The sequence below is a fragment of the Culex quinquefasciatus genome, chromosome 1 (assembly GCF_015732765.1).
Source record: "Culex quinquefasciatus strain JHB chromosome 1, VPISU_Cqui_1.0_pri_paternal, whole genome shotgun sequence".
Classification (NCBI taxonomy): Eukaryota; Metazoa; Arthropoda; class Insecta; order Diptera; family Culicidae; genus Culex; species Culex quinquefasciatus.
Window position 1 is genome coordinate 5098410 of NC_051861.1, and position 18361 is coordinate 5116770.

The 18361-nt window shown below is 36.4% G+C and overlaps 1 protein-coding gene across 4 annotated transcripts in view; it reads left to right on the plus strand.

Moving 5' to 3' along the window:
• The window catches only part of LOC6040880 (gamma-aminobutyric acid type B receptor subunit 2), a 49845-nt gene extending 37650 nt beyond the window's left edge, over window positions 1–12195 (plus strand). For 2 of the 4 annotated variants that reach the window (XM_038249304.1, XM_038249307.1), the window contains exons 3-13: window positions 2679–4075; window positions 5799–5954; window positions 6020–6082; window positions 6143–6438; window positions 6489–6852; window positions 6922–7257; window positions 7317–7620; window positions 7681–7756; window positions 7813–8191; window positions 10521–10671; window positions 10731–12195. In XM_038249304.1, coding sequence (XP_038105232.1) covers window positions 3128–4075; window positions 5799–5954; window positions 6020–6082; window positions 6143–6438; window positions 6489–6852; window positions 6922–7257; window positions 7317–7620; window positions 7681–7756; window positions 7813–8191; window positions 10521–10671; window positions 10731–11587 — 3930 coding nt within the window. In that variant the 5' untranslated portion in view covers window positions 2679–3127 and the 3' untranslated portion in view covers window positions 11588–12195. The remainder of the gene's footprint in view (window positions 1–2678; window positions 4076–5798; window positions 5955–6019; window positions 6083–6142; window positions 6439–6488; window positions 6853–6921; window positions 7258–7316; window positions 7621–7680; window positions 7757–7812; window positions 8192–10520; window positions 10672–10730) is intronic. The other 2 variants (XM_038249308.1, XM_038249306.1) reach the window with 2 other exon arrangements.
• Window positions 12196–18361: the final 6166 nt, after the last annotated feature.

An 18361-nucleotide genomic window follows, 5' to 3' on the forward strand; every position in this document is an offset into this window, starting at 1 on the left:
TCCTGAAAGCCTAAACCGCTCGGGCCGTTCAGTGTGTTATCCTGATTAAACTCAAAAGTCCCATGCAAATGTGTCAAGGCAAACTGAAAAATGTGTAATGCCGATTCCCAGTGTACGGGCGCACTGTTTGATCGACCAAAAGAAAAAAAGCAAAAAAGGTAAACAGAAAAATCACTTGTTTCGATATGAATATTCAGCCTACTTTGGGATGGAATCTCCAAGGATATGATAGAATTATCCATTAGCAACACAATTCACGAGTTTTTTTTCAGGTATTTATCGTTTAAATTGTGGAAAATTTGAAAATTAAAAACCCAAACAATGATTTGTTATGGGCTACCATTTGACAGCTAGTGCTTTTGTTGTGGGCTCTCATTTGACAACCGTGCTAATGTTGTCACTTTGCTTTGGTCGAAATAGGGTTGCCATCCCCCCGGTATTTTGAATATTCTTGCAATGTTTTAGGGGAAAAACTCCGCAAATTTTGAGCCAAAGAGAAGAATGAATGGCCAAAACTGCGATTTTTGAAAAAAATAGAAATTTTATTGCAGTTTTTTTAGGTAAAATTTGCCGACAAAACGTGACGTAAAAAAGTGTGACAAAGGGGGAGAGGGAGAGGAGGTGGTTGATTTTGTCCGATTTTAGCGTGACATACTTTATCGATTACGAAATTTCAAAATTGGGTACTAACGGCCGTTTTACGGCGATATGATGTATACGCCATTGAGGTGATTTTGATGTAGACACGATTTTCTGTTTTTGTTCATTTTTTCAATTTAAAATGACTAATTTAAAGTCTGCTCTGTAGAAACTGTTAAAAAGTACAATATGAATGTGGCCCCTACATAATTTCTTGTTTTTTCCTATTCTCTACGATTTTAAACATCATTTGGCCGAAAAAATAGCAATAAAAAATCACTACTTTTCCTTCCCAATGATGTATGTATACATTGTTAGATCAAAGCAGGTTATATTTTTTGTGTATTTTGACAGCTGAGCGGATCCCTTAATGCATTGTCCACGTGGATACTTTAAGGGAGGGAGGGTATTAGGAGCGTTTTTTTATTACGTAACGCAGTTGGGGGAGGGGGATGTCGGAGGCCGTGTTACGCTCCATACAAAAAGTTTAAAATTTGTATGGAAATTGGTATGGTCTTATATTCCGATTTTTGCGTTACGTAATAAAGAAAGCTCCACAAACACATTTTTTGCATGAAAAATTGTTTGCAAGGGAGGTAGGTGGGTCTAGAATTTTCTAAAAATGTCTAGGTGGATGTGGATAAGGTGTCATCCATTAAGTACGTCACATTAAAATCAGCCAAAATTTACTCTACGATTTCCCTATGCTTTTAACACGCAATGTGACGCTTGCTCAAAACCCCCCTCTTCCCTTTGAACGTGACGTACTTTATGGATGATGCCTAATGGCCGTCCCCTGAAGAATTAAATTGAAATAATGTAATAAAATATTGCCCAGTCTTGATTTGGTCCCAAAAACCTCAAATCAACATTCAAACAGTATTGAATTTGACTTCTATCAATTGTATACATACATCATGATGAGTAAAATTGGCGTATACATCATTGTTTGTTTGCTTAATAAAATGGGCCCCAGAGCAGTTTTTTGAAAAATTCTTTCGTCAGGAGGTAGCTTGTAAGATACTTTATCAGACTGTACAATAAAATTGAAAATGTCCAAAATGGCGTATACATCATATCGCCGGAAAACGGCAGTAAAAGCCCTATGTCAATTTTCATGTACAACGGTAAAAAAACACAATAAAAACCATTTCTGGAGTTTTTTTTGAAAAGAACCAAAAAACCAAATTTTCAGTTTTTGCTTTTTGGTTGTTTTTCAATACCCCTGACTCAAGGCGGTTCTAAAAACACCCAAAAAGCAAAAACTGGAAATTTGGTTTATTGGACCTTTTCAAAAAAACTCCAGATTTCTGATCACTTTTTTTAAATTTTAAACCAAAAAATATATTGACAAGACAACATTTCTTCGATGGATCAACTATGGTCCCCTTGGAACGAGCGTCAAGTAGGAACTTTTTTACTTATCCTGAATCGGTAAATAAGCTAACCGTTCCTCATCGCACTAATCTTCCAAATCACTGTATTTATCTCGGTGATTTCACTTCATCACCTCTGTCCCAAGATCCGGTCATGTCCCTTCTGCTTTTCCAAAAACCAAACCAAACCTCACTGTTTACAAAGAAATCAATATTTACGTGCCTGGGCCACCAAAAGAATGCGCCCTGCCAAGGTGCCCAACGCAATAAACATTTTAAGCAAACACTAAATACTTCCTAATTCCCTCAGGGAAAAGCGAAGCGGAACCAAAACGAGCGGGAGGGAGAGAGAGAGAACGCCGGTCTAAGCTTATCGCCCCAACACCATCTACCCTGACCTAAACCAAGAACCACCTTCTCGCCCCCTCGCGTCCCGTCCTGGGACCCCAAATCAAACTTTGTCATCGCCCGCCCGGAACTATAATCTCCAGAACGAATTGTTTTCCCTCACGTTCCAACGCCAACCGACCAACTCCAACAGATAGCCAATTTCAAAGTATTCCTTTCGTATGCTAATTCCGTCCGTCCAACCGGTCCCCCCAACCAACCGAGCAGGTGCTGAACCATCTTTTCTTGTTGCTTCTCTCGTTTTTTTTTTTACAGCAGAAGAACCTGCGGGACTGAGCCGCACCGAGGGACACGCGCGCGCTCCACGCCGGTCGTAATGAATGCAAATTTGGCCACGTTACGACCTGCTGCTGGGGTGTCCCAACCCGGACCTGCCGCCGACCACCGTGTTGTTGGCCAAGGGTACAAATGAAGTCGGAGCAGCTAGAACGAGAACGAGGAGGGAAACCGTCAGCAAATTTTACAGCCCTTTTTTATATAGGCCACAGACACACACAGAGAGAGAAGGGCCGGAAACCGGAGGAATTGCTATCGCATAATTAAATCAAGACGCGCTTGGGATCCAAGTGTGGGGCCAGAACTTGCAGCCGGACAGATTTGCGCAATCACGTTTCTCCCGGAGGAGAAGGAGGAGGAGGAGGCCATAACAACAGAGACAACGACGACGACGACGACGACGACGCCATCAACACAGGAAGTAGGCCATGAAACGAGTTGAACTGTCACTGTTGCCACCGTACCTGCTGCTGCCGGCCTTTCTCGGCCTACTGCTGTTGCTGCTGCCGCTCGGTTGGGTTGACGGATCGAGGCCGGGTGCAGGCCACCGGTTGGATGTTTACATTGCGGGTTTCTTCCCGTACGGGGAGGGCGTCGAGAACAGCGAAACGGGCCGGGGCGTGATGCCCAGCGTCAAGCTGGCCCTGGACCATGTCAACGAGCACTCGACCATCCTGCGGAACTACCGGCTGCACATGTGGTGGAACGACACCGAGTGCAACGCGGCCGTCGGAGTCAAGAGCTTCTTCGACATGATGCACTCGGGGCCGCACAAGCTGATGCTGTTCGGAGCGGCCTGCACCCACGTGACCGATCCCATTGCCAAGGCCAGCAAGCACTGGCACCTGACGCAACTGTCCTACGCCGACACCCATCCCATGTTCACCAAGGACTCATTTCCGAACTTCTTCCGGGTGGTCCCCTCGGAGAACGCCTTCAACGCGCCCCGTCTCGCCCTGCTCAAAGAGTTCAACTGGACTCGCATCGGAACCATCTACCAGAACGAACCCCGGTACGCACTCCCGCATAACCACATGGTCGCTGACCTTGACGCCATGGGCACGGAGGTCGTCGAAACGCAGAGCTTCTCCAACGACGTCGAAGAACCGCTGCGGAAGCTCCGCGAAAAGGACGTCCGCATCATTCTGGCCAACTTCAACGAGTACTGGGGCCGGAAGGTGTTTTGCGAGGCGTTCCGGTCGGAGATGTTCGGCCGGTCGTACCAGTGGCTCATCATGGGCACGTACGGTAACGAGTGGTGGGCGGAGAACGACACCGATTGCAGCCCGGAGGAGGTCCGGGCGGCGCTCGAGTCGACCATCATGGTGGATCTGCTGCCGCTGGCCACGAGCAAGGAGATCACCATATCGGGCATTGTGAGTATTACTTGTTTTATACACTTCAAATAGTGCAATATCTCGTCCTTAGAAATAAAACAACTTCAACGAATCATCTTTGCGGCAAACTTTAGACAGTAGACCTGGCTCTTGTTACATTTAGCAAATTCCACAGCGTATCGAAGTGTTACACTGTTTCACACATGATCTGGCCCTGCTGTACCAAGAACTTAATAGAAACGTGCATAAACAATAAACACAACATCAAATCATTAAAAAATTTAAGCTAAAAAAAAAATTTTTGAATCACATTTTTTTTAAATCAGGTTGGTTTACAACAATACTAGATTTCATCCGATTTTTAATTTTTAAGTTATGCACCAGATTCTATAAACAAAACAATTTAATTTGGCAACATGATGAGATTCAAGATGGCGTCTTTAACTCCATTTTGCGTCAACATTGAAAGGAATGCCGATCGAGGTTCGATAACGATAATGCTATCGTTATTCCGATAATTCTATCGGCGATAACTTATATTTAATATATTTCTAAAATTTACTAAATCCAACAAAATTTTGTGAAATTTTCAAGCTTCCTTTAAGAAAACATTTTTTTAATAATATATTAAGTTTAAAAGTAAGAATACTAAAAATCACAAAATACCGTTTTTTCGAAAATACTCCAATTTTTTTAATCCGCAATATGGCTTTAAAACGATTCGAAATATCATCTTCACTGTTTTATAGATTTTTTTAATAATATTTTAAAATGTTCGCAAAATACCTACCGTGTTTTTTTCGGAAATACTCTAACTTTTATAATTCGCAATATGAGTTTCATACGATCCGAAAATTTGCATGCATTTTCAATGATGCATTTGCATGCATTTTGAATGAAATACTCAAATTTTAACAAAATACCGAATTTTCTCGAAAAAAAACGATTTTAAATATAGCATGCATCTTCACGGTTTGTTGTAGAGATTTTTGAATGAAATTCTCAAATTTTCATAAAATACCGAATTTTTTTGAAACTACTCAATTTTTCATAATTTTTAGTATTTACCTGTATTTTTACTGTTTTAGAGGTTTTTTTTTATTTTTTTTTTAATGAAGTACCTACTTAACAAACTCTAAAACAGTAAAAATGCATGCATAATTTCAAATATTTTTATATCCATATTGCGAATAATAGAAATTTGAGTATTTGCGAGAAAATAAGGTATTTTGTGAAAATTTTAGCATTTCATTCAAAAATCTTTAAAACAGTGAAGATGCATGCAAAATTTCGAATCGAATCGAAACTTGGTACCCATATTGCGAATTATAAAAATGCATTAAAAATTTAACATGATATTGTTGGCTAAAGCCAATTTAATAAAATTTTTAAAAATGAGTTGTCTTCCGTTATCGGCGATAAAATTATAACGATAACGATAGATTATCGTTATCATCCCTACGATAACGCTAACAATTATCGTTAGACGATAATATTATCGACGATAATGCTATCGTTTATAAACCTAGACCTATAGTCATTATGGTCTTGCTACAGTTAAAAAGAACAGCTTTACTATCAAAATATACATGTAGTCAACGATTCCGCGGGTAAACTTGACAGTGATCCGCTGTCCTTACTAATATTATATAAAAAAGAATGTAAATTTCTCATTTTTCGCAGTTGGGTGTAGTAATATCTCAAACTAGCGCTGACTTAGCAGGACTTTGGCTAAAAAGTTTCATTTTACCCTACTCCGCAGACCGCCGACGAGTACCTGGCCGAGTACAACAGCCGGCGGGGCAACGAGTACTCGCGCTTCCACGGGTACACGTACGACGGCATCTGGGCCGTCGCCAGCGCCATCCAGTACGTGTCCCAGCGGAAGGAGCTCTCGCTGACGCACTTTGAGTACCGGGTAATGGCAAGCATTTGAGTTGATTTTTTTTTTTGTAAGAAGCTAATTTGAATTTTGTTTTTAAGAATTCCCGCTGGGAGGACATCTTCCTGGAGGCGCTCAAGAACACCAGCTTCGAGGGCGTTACGGTAGGCTGCAGGTTGATCTTGATCTTGAGTTTGTATTCTTATGTTGATTTCCTTTTTCAGGGTCCGGTACGCTTCTACAACAACGAACGCAAGGCGAGCTTTCTGCTGAAGCAGTTTCAGAACAACGAAGAGGTCAAGATCGGCGAGTACAGCTCGCTGACGAACCGGCTGGACCTGACGCTGGGCAAGCCGTTGAAGTGGGTGGGCCGGAGTCCGCCGAAGGACCGGACGTTGCGGATCATCGAGCACAGCCAGGTCAACATTACGATCTACGTGGTGCTGGCGAGTTTGTCATGCGTCGGGATCGTGATGGCTTCCGTGTTTCTGGCCGTCAACATCAAGTTCCGGAATCAGAGGTACGTCGTGGGTTAAGGGTGTTGATGATTACTGATAATTGGTTTTTTAGGTACATCAAGATGAGTAGTCCCCACCTGAACAATCTGATTATCATCGGGTGCATCTTGACGTACATGAGTGTGATCTTCTTGGGGTTGGACAGCGGGTTGAGCAGTGTGGCGGCCTTTCCGTACATCTGTACGGCACGTGCCTGGCTGTTGATGGCCGGCTTCAGTTTGGCGTTCGGGGCCATGTTCTCCAAGACGTGGCGGGTGCACTCGATCTTCACCGATCTGAAGCTCAACAAGAAGGTCATCAAGGACTACCAGCTGTTTATCGTGGTCGGCGTGCTGCTCAGTCTGGATCTGGCGATCATGACCACGTGGCAGATCGCGGATCCGTTCTACCGCGAGACCAAGCACATTGAACCTTCGGTAGGTAGCGAGTGTGGGTGTTTCCAAAGACACGATCCCAATTGATCGTGTCGATCGCGTTTCTTTTAGGAACACCCAACGCTGGAGGACGTGATCATCGTGCAGGAGAACGAGTACTGCCAATCGAACCAGATGTCGATCTTCATCGGGATCATCTACGCGTACAAGGGGCTGCTGCTGATCTTCGGGGCGTTTCTGGCGTGGGAAACGCGTCACGTGTCCATCCCGGCGCTGAACGACTCCAAGCACGTCGGCATGTCCGTGTACAACTGCGTGATCATGTGCGTCATGGGAGCGGCGATCGCGCTCGTGCTGTCCGACCGGAAGGACGCCGTCTTCATCCTGATATCGCTGTTTATCATCTTTTGTACGACGGCTACGCTGTGTTTGGTGTTTGTACCCAAGGTTGGTAACCCCAAGATCTCAACAGGGACGATCCAAGCTAACCTTCCACTTTCTTCCAGTTTGTAGAACTGAAGCGCAACCCGAGCGGAGTCGTAGACAAGAAGTGCCGCGCTACGCTGCGGCCCATGTCCAAGAACCGTCGGGACTCGTCGGCGTGCGAGCTAGAGCAGCGCATGAAGGACGTGAAGCAGACCAACTGCCGGTTCCGGAAGGTCCTGATGGAGAAGGAAGCCGAACTGCAGGCCCTGGTCAAGCGACTGGGACCAGACGCCCGGGCCTGGATAGGGCTGGAAACGTGCTCGTCCGAGCCGGACGTCAACAAGGAGACGGTCAAGATCCAGGTCAAGAAGGACTACGCCAGCGGTAAGTTACGCTACCCCTATCAAACTTGAAGTGACCCTCAACGAAATGATCTTCTTTCAGAGGGAACCGAGTTCACATCGATCGGCAGTCTAGTTGGTTCCAGCAACGACACCCTGGATTCCGTCGGACCAGAACGGTAACCCTCCCCCCTTTAACCAACTTCAAACGCCTCCCCTAACCTCCCCTCTTCAGCAGGAAAAAGAAGACCACGGTGGTGCTGCCGGGTGAGGAACCTGCCACCACCACCAAGCCGCCACTCTCCTCTACCACCGTGGTCAACTCCATCTCCAAGAGTAGCCTAACCAACACGGCCTCGGCGCCGGCCTCACTGCCAACGACGGTCACGACGGCGGCCCAGACGGTGCTGTCGACGACGGCTACCAGCCAAGCGATGGCGGCGGCGGCGACGACGAACGGTGTCCAGCCGGCCACAAATGCCAAGTCGTCGGTCACGTCCAACAGCATTAGTGCGTGCACCAGCGTGCCGCAAGATCCGAACAAGCCCATGTTCAACAGCGATGCGCGGAGGGAGTCGCTCGCAAGTTCCAAGTACTCGCCGGGGCATATCAAGGTAAGGAGGGAAAATTGTTTTCGTGCACAAAATAAAAATAAAATAAAAGTTGTCTGAAATTTCCAAATAGACAAAAACAAATAAATTAAAGAATTAAATTATTAAATTATTACATTATTAAATTATTAAATTATTAAATTATTAAATTATTAAATTATTAAATTATTAAATTATGAAATTATGAAATTATGGAATTATGAAATTATGAAATTGTTAAATTATTAAATTATTAAATTATTTAATTTTTAAATTATTAAATTATTAAATTATTAAATTATTAAATTATTAAATTATTAAATTATTAAATTATTAAATTATTAAATTATTAAATTATTAAATTATTAAATTAATAAATTGTTCAATTATTAAATAATTAAATTATTAAATTATTAAATTATTAAATTATTAAATTATTAAATTATTAAATTATTAAATTATTAAATTATTCAATTATTAAATTATTTAATTATTAAATTATTAAATTATTAAATTATTAAATTATGAAATTATGAAATTATGAAATTGTTAAATTATTAAATTATTAAATTATTAAATTTTTAAATTTTTAAATTATTAAATTATTAAATTATTAAATTATTAAATTATTAAATTATTAAATTATTAAATTATTAAATTATTAAATTATTAAATTATTAAATTATTAAATTATTAAATTATTAAATTATTAAATTATTAAATTATTAAATTATTAAATTATTAAATTATTAAATTATTAAATTATTAAATTATTAAATTATTAAATTATTAAATTATTAAATTATTAAATTATTAAATTATTAAATTATTAAATTATTAAATTATTAAATTATTAAATTATTAAATTATTAAATTATTAAATTATTAAATTATTAAATTATTAAATTATTAAATTATTAAATTATTAAATTATTAAATTATTAAATTATTAAATTATTAAATTATTAAATTATTAAATTGTTAAATTATTAAATTATTAAATTATTAAATTATTAAATTATTAAATTATTAAATTATTAAATTATTAAATTATTAAATTATTAAATTATTAAATTATTAAATTATTAAATTATTAAATTATTAAATTATTAAATTATTAAATTATTAAATTATTAAATTATTAAATTATTAAATTATTAAATTATTAAATTATTAAATTATTAAATTATTAAATTATTAAATTATTAAATTATTAAATTATTAAATTATTAAATTATTAAATTATTAAATTATTAAATTATTAAATTATTAAATTATTAAATTATTAAATTATTAAATTATTAAATTATTAAATTATTAAATTATTAAATTATTAAATTATTAAATTATTAAATTATTAAATTATTAAATTATTAAATTATTAAATTATTAAATTATTAAATTATTAAATTATTAAATTATTAAATTATTAAATTATTAAATTATTAAATTATTAAATTATTAAATTATTAAATTATTAAATTATTAAATTATTAAATTATTAAATTATTAAATTATTAAATTATTAAATTATTAATTATTAAATTATTAAATTATTAAATTATTAAATTATTAAATTATTAAATTATTAAATTATTAAATTATTAAATTATTAAATTATTAAATTATTAAATTATTAAATTATTAAATTATTAAATTATTAAATTATTAAATTATTAAATTATTAAATTATTAAATTATTAAATTATTAAATTATTAAATTATTAAATTATTAAATTATTAAATTATTAAATTATTAAATTATTAAATTATTAAATTATTAAATTATTAAATTATTAAATTATTAAATTATTAAATTATTAAATTATTAAATTATTAAATTATTAAATTATTAAATTATTAAATTATTAAATTATTAAATTATTAAATTATTAAATTATTAAATTATTAAATTATTAAATTATTAAATTATTAAATTATTAAATTATTAAATTATTAAATTATTAAATTATTAAATTATTAAATTATTAAATTATTAAATTATTAAATTATTAAATTATTAAATTATTAAATTATTAAATTATTAAATTATTAAATTATTAAATTATTAAATTATTAAATTATTAAATTATTAAATTATTAAATTATTAAATTATTAAATTATTAAATTATTAAATTATTAAATTATTAAATTATTAAATTATTAAATTATTAAATTATTAAATTATTAAATTATTAAATTATTAAATTATTAAATTATTAAATTATTAAATTATTAAATTATTAAATTATTAAATTATTAAATTATTAAATTATTAAATTATTTATTAAAAATTCTATGATTGCAGTTATTCGGGTTCTCTATATTTTTAATAATTTCTCTTTTTTCCAGGATCGCTACGAGGACGACCGGCAGCAGTACCAGAACATCACCAAGTCCAACACCCAGCTCAACTGCTCGTCGGCGACCTCGCTGAACCACTCGAACAACGACCTCAACCAGGTTTGTCACCACACCAAGCCCAGCAGCAAACCCAGAGGAGGTAGGTTCCATTTGGTGTGAGACGGTTGATTTCGAATTTAATCGGCCTTTTTTCCGCAGAACCTCCGAATGATTCAACGCGAAGGGTCAGCGTGCAGGCGACGACCTCGCTCAAGGGCAACTTTGTCGTGTCCCAGAGTGACCTGTGGGACACCCAAACGCTGAACCACGCCAAACAGCACCAGCGGCACTCGCCACGGGGACAATCCCGCTGTCCGGACCACAGTCACCAGCAGCAGCAGCAGCAGTCTCAGCAACCTCCCCAGTACTCGGATCACGAACGGAGCGAAGCCAGCGTGGCTGCCTCACCCGGTCCCATCCAGCGTAGCGTGTCGGAGAAGAACCGTAGCAAGCACCGCCACAAGCAGAAATCAACGACGGCCGCCGCCTGCCAGAGCGAAACCGACAGCGAGCGGGAACAACGCAGCGACTATCAGAGCTACTCGGTGTGTTCAGCGGCCATCGGTTCGTCCGCGACCATGGTCAACTCGACATCGCACCACTCGGCCGCCACCGCCGTCACCAAGGGCACCACCGCCAACTCGGTGTCCTCGTCACGTAAACTATCGAAATCACAGCACTCGCATCACCACTCGACGCCAAACGTGGCCCCCGAGAAGAAGCACTCCATGTCGGGCGGATCGATCGGAGGAGGAGGTGTAGGGGAAAGAGGGGGCTCCACTTCCGGCGGAGGGGGATCGTCCCACATCCGGCACCGCAAGAAAGAGTCCAGCCAGTCCAAGCCGAACCTGTACGGGGCCTGCTCGGAGTCGGAACTGCTCGATGGGGACACGGCCATTCTGCCCATTTTCCGGAAGTTGCTCAACGAAAAGGACTCGAGATATCGCACGCGGAACACCGTTGGGGCCAGCTGCCCGAATATATCGATTAAATGTGATATTGTTGAGTATCTGTAAGGTGTGCGTGTGTGTCGATCGGTTTCTTTGTTATTGGTTTGGTCTTGAATTTGAATCTAATCATATGTCTGCATCGAAAGCAATTCTCTAGATTTTCCTGGAAAAAAATCTTATTTTTTAAGAAAATGTCCCACAAAAATATTTGTCTTATGGGTGTCTTCTATAGCAAGGCACCTTAATTCGTATCGTTTGGGGAGGGCCTCGTGGCGCGGTGGTTAGCGACTGTGGCTGCCGATCCCTTAGTTGCTATGAGGCGCGGGTTCGATTCCCGCCTTATCCACCTGGCCTTCTATCGGATGGGGAAGTAAAACGTCGGTCCATTAGCGTAAAAGAGGTTTTGGGTAACTCACCACACATAAACATTCAGATGCTTATGCAGAAATGAGCAGAAACTTGCTTTTTTTCGGGTGGTTCAGACTGTAAAGTCTTTCAATCCCGGCGCGTATTTTTGAGATTTCAAATCTTGTTCAACAACTCTATGAATCATTTTACTTCTAGCATCTAGATCGTATACCTTCGAGAGATCGAGTTTACCTAATTAGGTTTTACGCCGACTCGGTTTTTAGGTTAGAAATTTGACAGCTTGTGCACTGTTTACATTTTTTGCACGTGTGTCTCATGAAAAATGTGTGTGCGTGTGCGCTCATGACGTCACGCTGTAAAACCTAATTAGGTTTTACGCCGTGACGTCATTTGACAGCTCGTGTGCACTGTTTACATGGTCTTCGTCGATTGTCGACGAATTTCCCCGAACAAAATCGACGAGCGCATCGAACTGTGCTAAGTCCATGTAAACAGTGCACTCTTTCTAACCTCCAAATCGAGTCGGCGTAAAACCTAATAGGAGGATGGCGTCGCTATTTTTAGACCACTTTTTCCACTCTTCCTCTATCGAAAACGACTACTTTATCGACTTCATTTCGCTGGGGGAGATAGGACGCCGTCTATTTTTAGACGATGACTCAGCATTTTTACACTTTTGTACTTTAACCCTTTCGGGCCTGATGGGTCATATATGACCCAAAAATCAAAATTTTCTAAAGTGGCCTATAATTTTTGTATGGTCCTCAGGATCATTTTCCTATCATAAACTAAAAAACTATTTTTTTGAAAATTCAGGCTTGAAAGGGTTAAAAAACCAGATGGCAGCACGATGTAACGCCACGTCCCTATTCAAGAATAGGGTGTGTTGTTCCAGCTGTCAAAAAAGGGCGAAACTCGGATTTTCAGGAAAGTAAAAAAATACTTTTTTTTGGGCAAATTTAACCGTTTTTTTCTGTAGGGTGCTTAGCCAAACTGAAAAATGCTTTAAGTTGATTTTTTATGTTTTGAAAAAATATCAAAAATAAATAAATCAATTAAAATTTGTTCAGAAAATAGGCGAATTTTCACATTTCTAAAAATCTCCATTCTCGTATCTTTGGCAGGTTAAGCACTCGCTCCTAACTCCATCCAATTTGCTGATTTTCACTATTTAAACAACTAATTTTGCAAAACTTTTGATAGAAACTTGCTTGCTCACTTCTTATTGAGCTATTTATCACTCGATTTCTGTTGAAATCGCTTTTAATGAGCTTTAATTGAATGTCAAAGTTCTGACCTGCCAACATTAGAGGCACGCTGGAATTAGATGCTGTTCCCCTACAATCAGATTTTCGAATTAACTATTTTTTGACAGCTAAAAAACCCGCCTTCACTTATCTAATTTATAAACTTTTGTCATTATCAAAATGTATACCACATATCGTGTCGTTTGTCCACATTCAAAATTATTAAATTTGAGTAAATTCCAAAAATATTTTCAAAAAATATCGTTTTTATAACAAATTTAACAGCCATAACTCCATAACCCATGAAAACATCAAGATTAAAAAAAAAGTTGTCCTAATAGGTCAAAAATTGTCCTGAAAAATATACCCATTTTTTCATAATTTTGGCCATTAGGGTGGTCCTTTATCGTTGGGATAGTTACAAAAAATCAATTGATCAATATGATGTCTTCGGCAAAGTTGTTGGTATTGATTTGAACTGTTCAGAAAAAAATAGGTACACGGAACTTTTTTGTATTTAAATTAACTTTTATGCACGAAAAATCCATTTCGTCAAAAAACCGTGTGTTTTATTCTTTAATATGTTTTTGTTTTTTTTTTTTCAACAGTGTTTTTTGGGAAAAAATAGAAATTTTAGTCAAAATTCAGTTTTTAATGTAAAACTAAATTTGCAATCAAAAACTTTACAGATTTTGTGATAAAGTGCGACGTTTTCAAGATATAGCCACTTAATGTTTTGTTTTGACAGGAAAACCCCTCATTTCTATTTTTTAAAACAGTGTCCATGATTGTCTATCTTAATTTTTTTTTTTCGAATAGTTCAAAAAAGGTGACAATCGTAGCAAAACTTGATTTTTTTCAGCAAACGACGTAATTATCGTTATGTTGTAATTTAAGACCGATTAACTTTGGCTCATTTATCTATTTTTAATGTTCATTCATTTTTCCGAAATCCCTAAAAAAGCGAAGGTCTAGAGAACTAACTACCAATCCAGCTAAAACATCGACGAAAATCGACGCAACCTCAACCGTCAAACCCGAAGCCCCGCACAAACCAGCTTGGCAAACTAATCAAGCAATAGTAAAACACGTGTAAATGTTATTTTTATTTTTTGTTCCATGTTGATCGAACTCAATCAAACACTGAAAATAAAAAAAAATGTTAAAAGCGACAGCGAAAATAAACGAAAAAGAAGACAACCTAGAAAGAGGAAGAAGAACTCACTAGTTTATAAAACAAATTGCAGCTAAGTGAAAAAATAGTAATGAGTAAATCAGTAAAATAGTAAATTAATAAACCGTCTTCCTACCGAAACAGAGAGAAAAGTAAAACATGCACACAGAACAAACAAACAAACAAAATCAGCACACATTGCGCGAATTTTAAAAACAAGCACTTCACCCCACCTGTAACAGTCAAATAATACAAACACTATGAAATTACATATGAACAGAAACACCCAACTTTCGCCCAACCTGTTGTTGTTACAACGTACTAACAAAACAAAACAAAAGAAAAAGCAAACTCACATTTAGGATGTTACGTTCAGTTGGTCCATTAGATTTTTTTCGTTGATCAAAAAAAAAAACAAACGAAATTACTAGAAAAAAAAATTAAGACAGATAGAAGAGCAGCTCAATCGAATATTTGTAAATATTAAAGCAAAATCAGTATTTCTTAGAAAAATTAACATTTTATACCCCAACCAAAACAAAAAAGAATCAATTGAAACGGCTTGTTGCAAGAACACAGCTCCCCCTAAACTAGTCCTAACGAGTCGTAAACAAACAAACAATGCGTTGTAAATATCCTAGGTGAGATTTTTTTCCAGTGCAGCAAAACTACTCAAAGCGAGACAAGGTGGAGGTCGATTTAGGCGGAGTGTTGAGAATAAGTGACAAACCACAATGCATCTAGTTTACAGAAACGAACGAACGAACTACATAGCAAACTGTAAGTGGAAGTCTAACCTTTAAAAAAACAACTAGGTGATTCAGCAAACTACTAAATATCGTTACGTACACCAGTGTGGTGTAATAGTGTAGAGGTGGTAGAGGAGAATCAAGTTCAGTGCAGTTTAGGCAACCCGGTCGAGTGGGAGAAGGCGATAGAAAGTAAAACTAAACATGAAAAGTATTGTAAGCAAGTCCCAGGAAAAATGAATCATGTAATTTTAAATAAAAAATATAAACTTTTACAAGGTTGTGGTTTGTTTTTGATATCACGGAATAAAATAATGGGGTTTAAAGTTATGTTTATGAAAGTGTTATAGTTTAACATATTTTTTTATTATAATTTTATTTAAAAAGTCACTCAATCTACCATAATTGTGTGTGGTGCTTTCCTCAAATTTATACATCGATGCTCGAATGTTCTCTTGTATTATCTAAATTGGAATCCCAGAACGCTTACTACAAGAGAGCACACCAGCATCGATATGTAGAATATTTAATTTATATGTAACGACTTCAAATTATAAATTATAACCCAGTGTTTTACAAGTGATATTTTTTTCGATCGTAAAATTTATTAAATCCGAAACGAATCCGCGATTCATGATTTTAAAATTACGGTCGATTATCCGAAGGCTTAAAAAACATCATATTCTAATCAGGAAAAATTTTTTTTTTTTCTTTAGCTTAGGCCGATGCAAATATTTAAAAAAGATTTGTCCTCGGCCCTGGCCGAGGTGAAGGGAGGGGGCAGAAAAATAAAAAAATATAAAATTAATAACAAGCCATAGTCTTCACATTTAAATGAAAAAAGTGTTTTAAAATGCATTTTTTGCAATTCCGTCGTGAAACTACTTACTTTTCCTGTCATTCTGGAACGACGAAATAGCCTACTTTTCTGTACCAAAAATAACAGAATCGAATAGCAACACTTTTCAAAATAAATGCTGAAAAGTTCTACTTTTCAGCACTCAAATGGGTGCTGAAAAGTTGAACTTTTCAGCACTTGTTTTGAAAAGTAACACTTTTCAACATTTTTTTGATTCAAACGATTTATTGACAAAATACATGAAAATTTGACATAAAATTTCACTCAATTGGTGTTTTTCGGAATTGCAAAAAATGTTGTATGGAACTCGTTGCAAAACTTGATTTTTTCAGCACTCTTCGTATTTATCCTCGTATTTATCCAACTCGGTGAACCTCGTTGGATAAATGTACGACTCGTGCTGAAAAAATCCTCTTTTGGCAACTTGTTACATAAACTACAATTACACTAGTTCAGTTGTTTTGCAATTATTAGTTTTCAAAAAATCGAAGATCTGACAAAAACAAAAATTGTATCGAAAAAAAGATTTTGCATCGAAAATTTTCAAAAAATCTTAAGAGTTTTTAATAAACTCAAACATGCTAAAAATGATTTTTAACGCAGGAGAATGTATTTTAATTTGATTTCAGCTGGTTGCACTTGAATTTTCATTGAAATTTTGAAGTTTATTGTAAAAATATTTTTTTTTGCCCCCTGATTTTTCAGGCCAATTTTGAAGGAGGGGGGGAGGCAAAAACTTTAACTATAATGAGTACAACCCTTATTTATATATGTCATAAACTTTTCAAAAGGCTTTCTAGTCAGTAATTTACACATTCAAAATATGTTTACACGGCAGTTGATGCGAATTTGTTTGAATAAAATCTGCTGTCTCTTTCTAACAGAGGTTTTTTTGTCATGCGACTTCTAGCTGGTTTTTATGACTGACCGCACGATATGTCCGCCAACATATTTCGCAGGGACTCTGACGACTCGGACAGCTCGAGCTCGATCATAGAGATCTCCACGGTTTCTCTCACGCACACCATCATTCTGTGTTAGTATTTGTATTTGAAGTATTGTTTTGGTTTTGAACGATTGTGATTGGCTGAATTCCAAGCAGCTGATTTTGTTTACACTTTTTTTACGCAGACATAGGCAAATCGAGTAGGCCAATCGTCTGTAAAAACCAGCTGTTTACCACGTGCTCGTGGTATAACAAAGAACACAGCTGATTTTGACAGACGAATCATTCTACTCGATTTGCCTATGTCTGCGTGTAAATTTTGTTACAAACTAACACACTCTCGCGCGTGGATATCTCTATTGTTTGCATCAGGACACTGTGATGAGGAGTTCGTCATTTTTGAGTTAAATTATATTTTTTTCACTGGGCCTAGAAAGCCTTGTTGACAAATTTAGATTTTTGAGACCACAGATCGGAAATAAACGTTGCAAAAAAAATCAAAGTTTATGATAAAGTTATAAAAACATGCATTAAATTAAAATTGGTTGCACATTTGCAAACTTCCCAAGTGTGCAGAAATTTCCGATAAACGTCACGGCTAATTTTTGGTTCGCTACTTATGTTCCTATTTGACGTTTCGAACCCATAATTTTGAAAATTATGCTTGAAATTAGACTTTTGTTTTTTTTTTTAATTCCGTTTTGAAACTAGGGTATATGGCCCTATTTTGGACCTACTATGCAAAGCGTCAACATATTTCGCATAGTTCTCAGGAACGGTCTAACTAATTTGGCTCGTTTCAGGATTGTTTTGTGCCTTAATTTATGCTTAACAAAGTGTACTATTGAAAATTTAAAATAATTTAACCATTCCATTGTAATAAGCATTTCAAGTAAAACATTTTTGGATGCTTTTGGACTTATTGAATGTATTTTGGAGACATCGCTGTACCTATTTTGGACCCACACTCTGATTGGTTGAAATTTGGACAACTCGAATTGCGGCGTGCGGCGGCAACACTCACACTTACAAAAACTCGGTTTGATAAACCAAAGGGCCTATCCACGATTATAATTTGGAAAATATTTATTTCATAAATTAAACAACTATGATGAAACAATGGATTTGAATTTGAAAACGTGTTTTAATCATATTGAATGGAAACTCACGCATCTTTAGCAGCTCTCTGTCCTATTTACAATTTGCATATTCTTATGACCTAATTGTTCAAGCATTAGAACATTAAAGACAACCCGTTATTACTCGCAATAAAAACACCTTATCTTAAAATTAAATGAATGACATAGATACATAACGAGTTACAATGAAAAAAGGTTCTAAATTTTACGCAGAGCTTATGTCCAAATATTATTAAACAATCAAGAAATTTTAAAGGGAGATTATAGCTTGTAACTTGGTGTGAAACTTTCTCATCTGTCATGTTAAACTTTACAGTTGCTTGACAAAAAGTTTAACTACATGTTGCACTTTAAAAA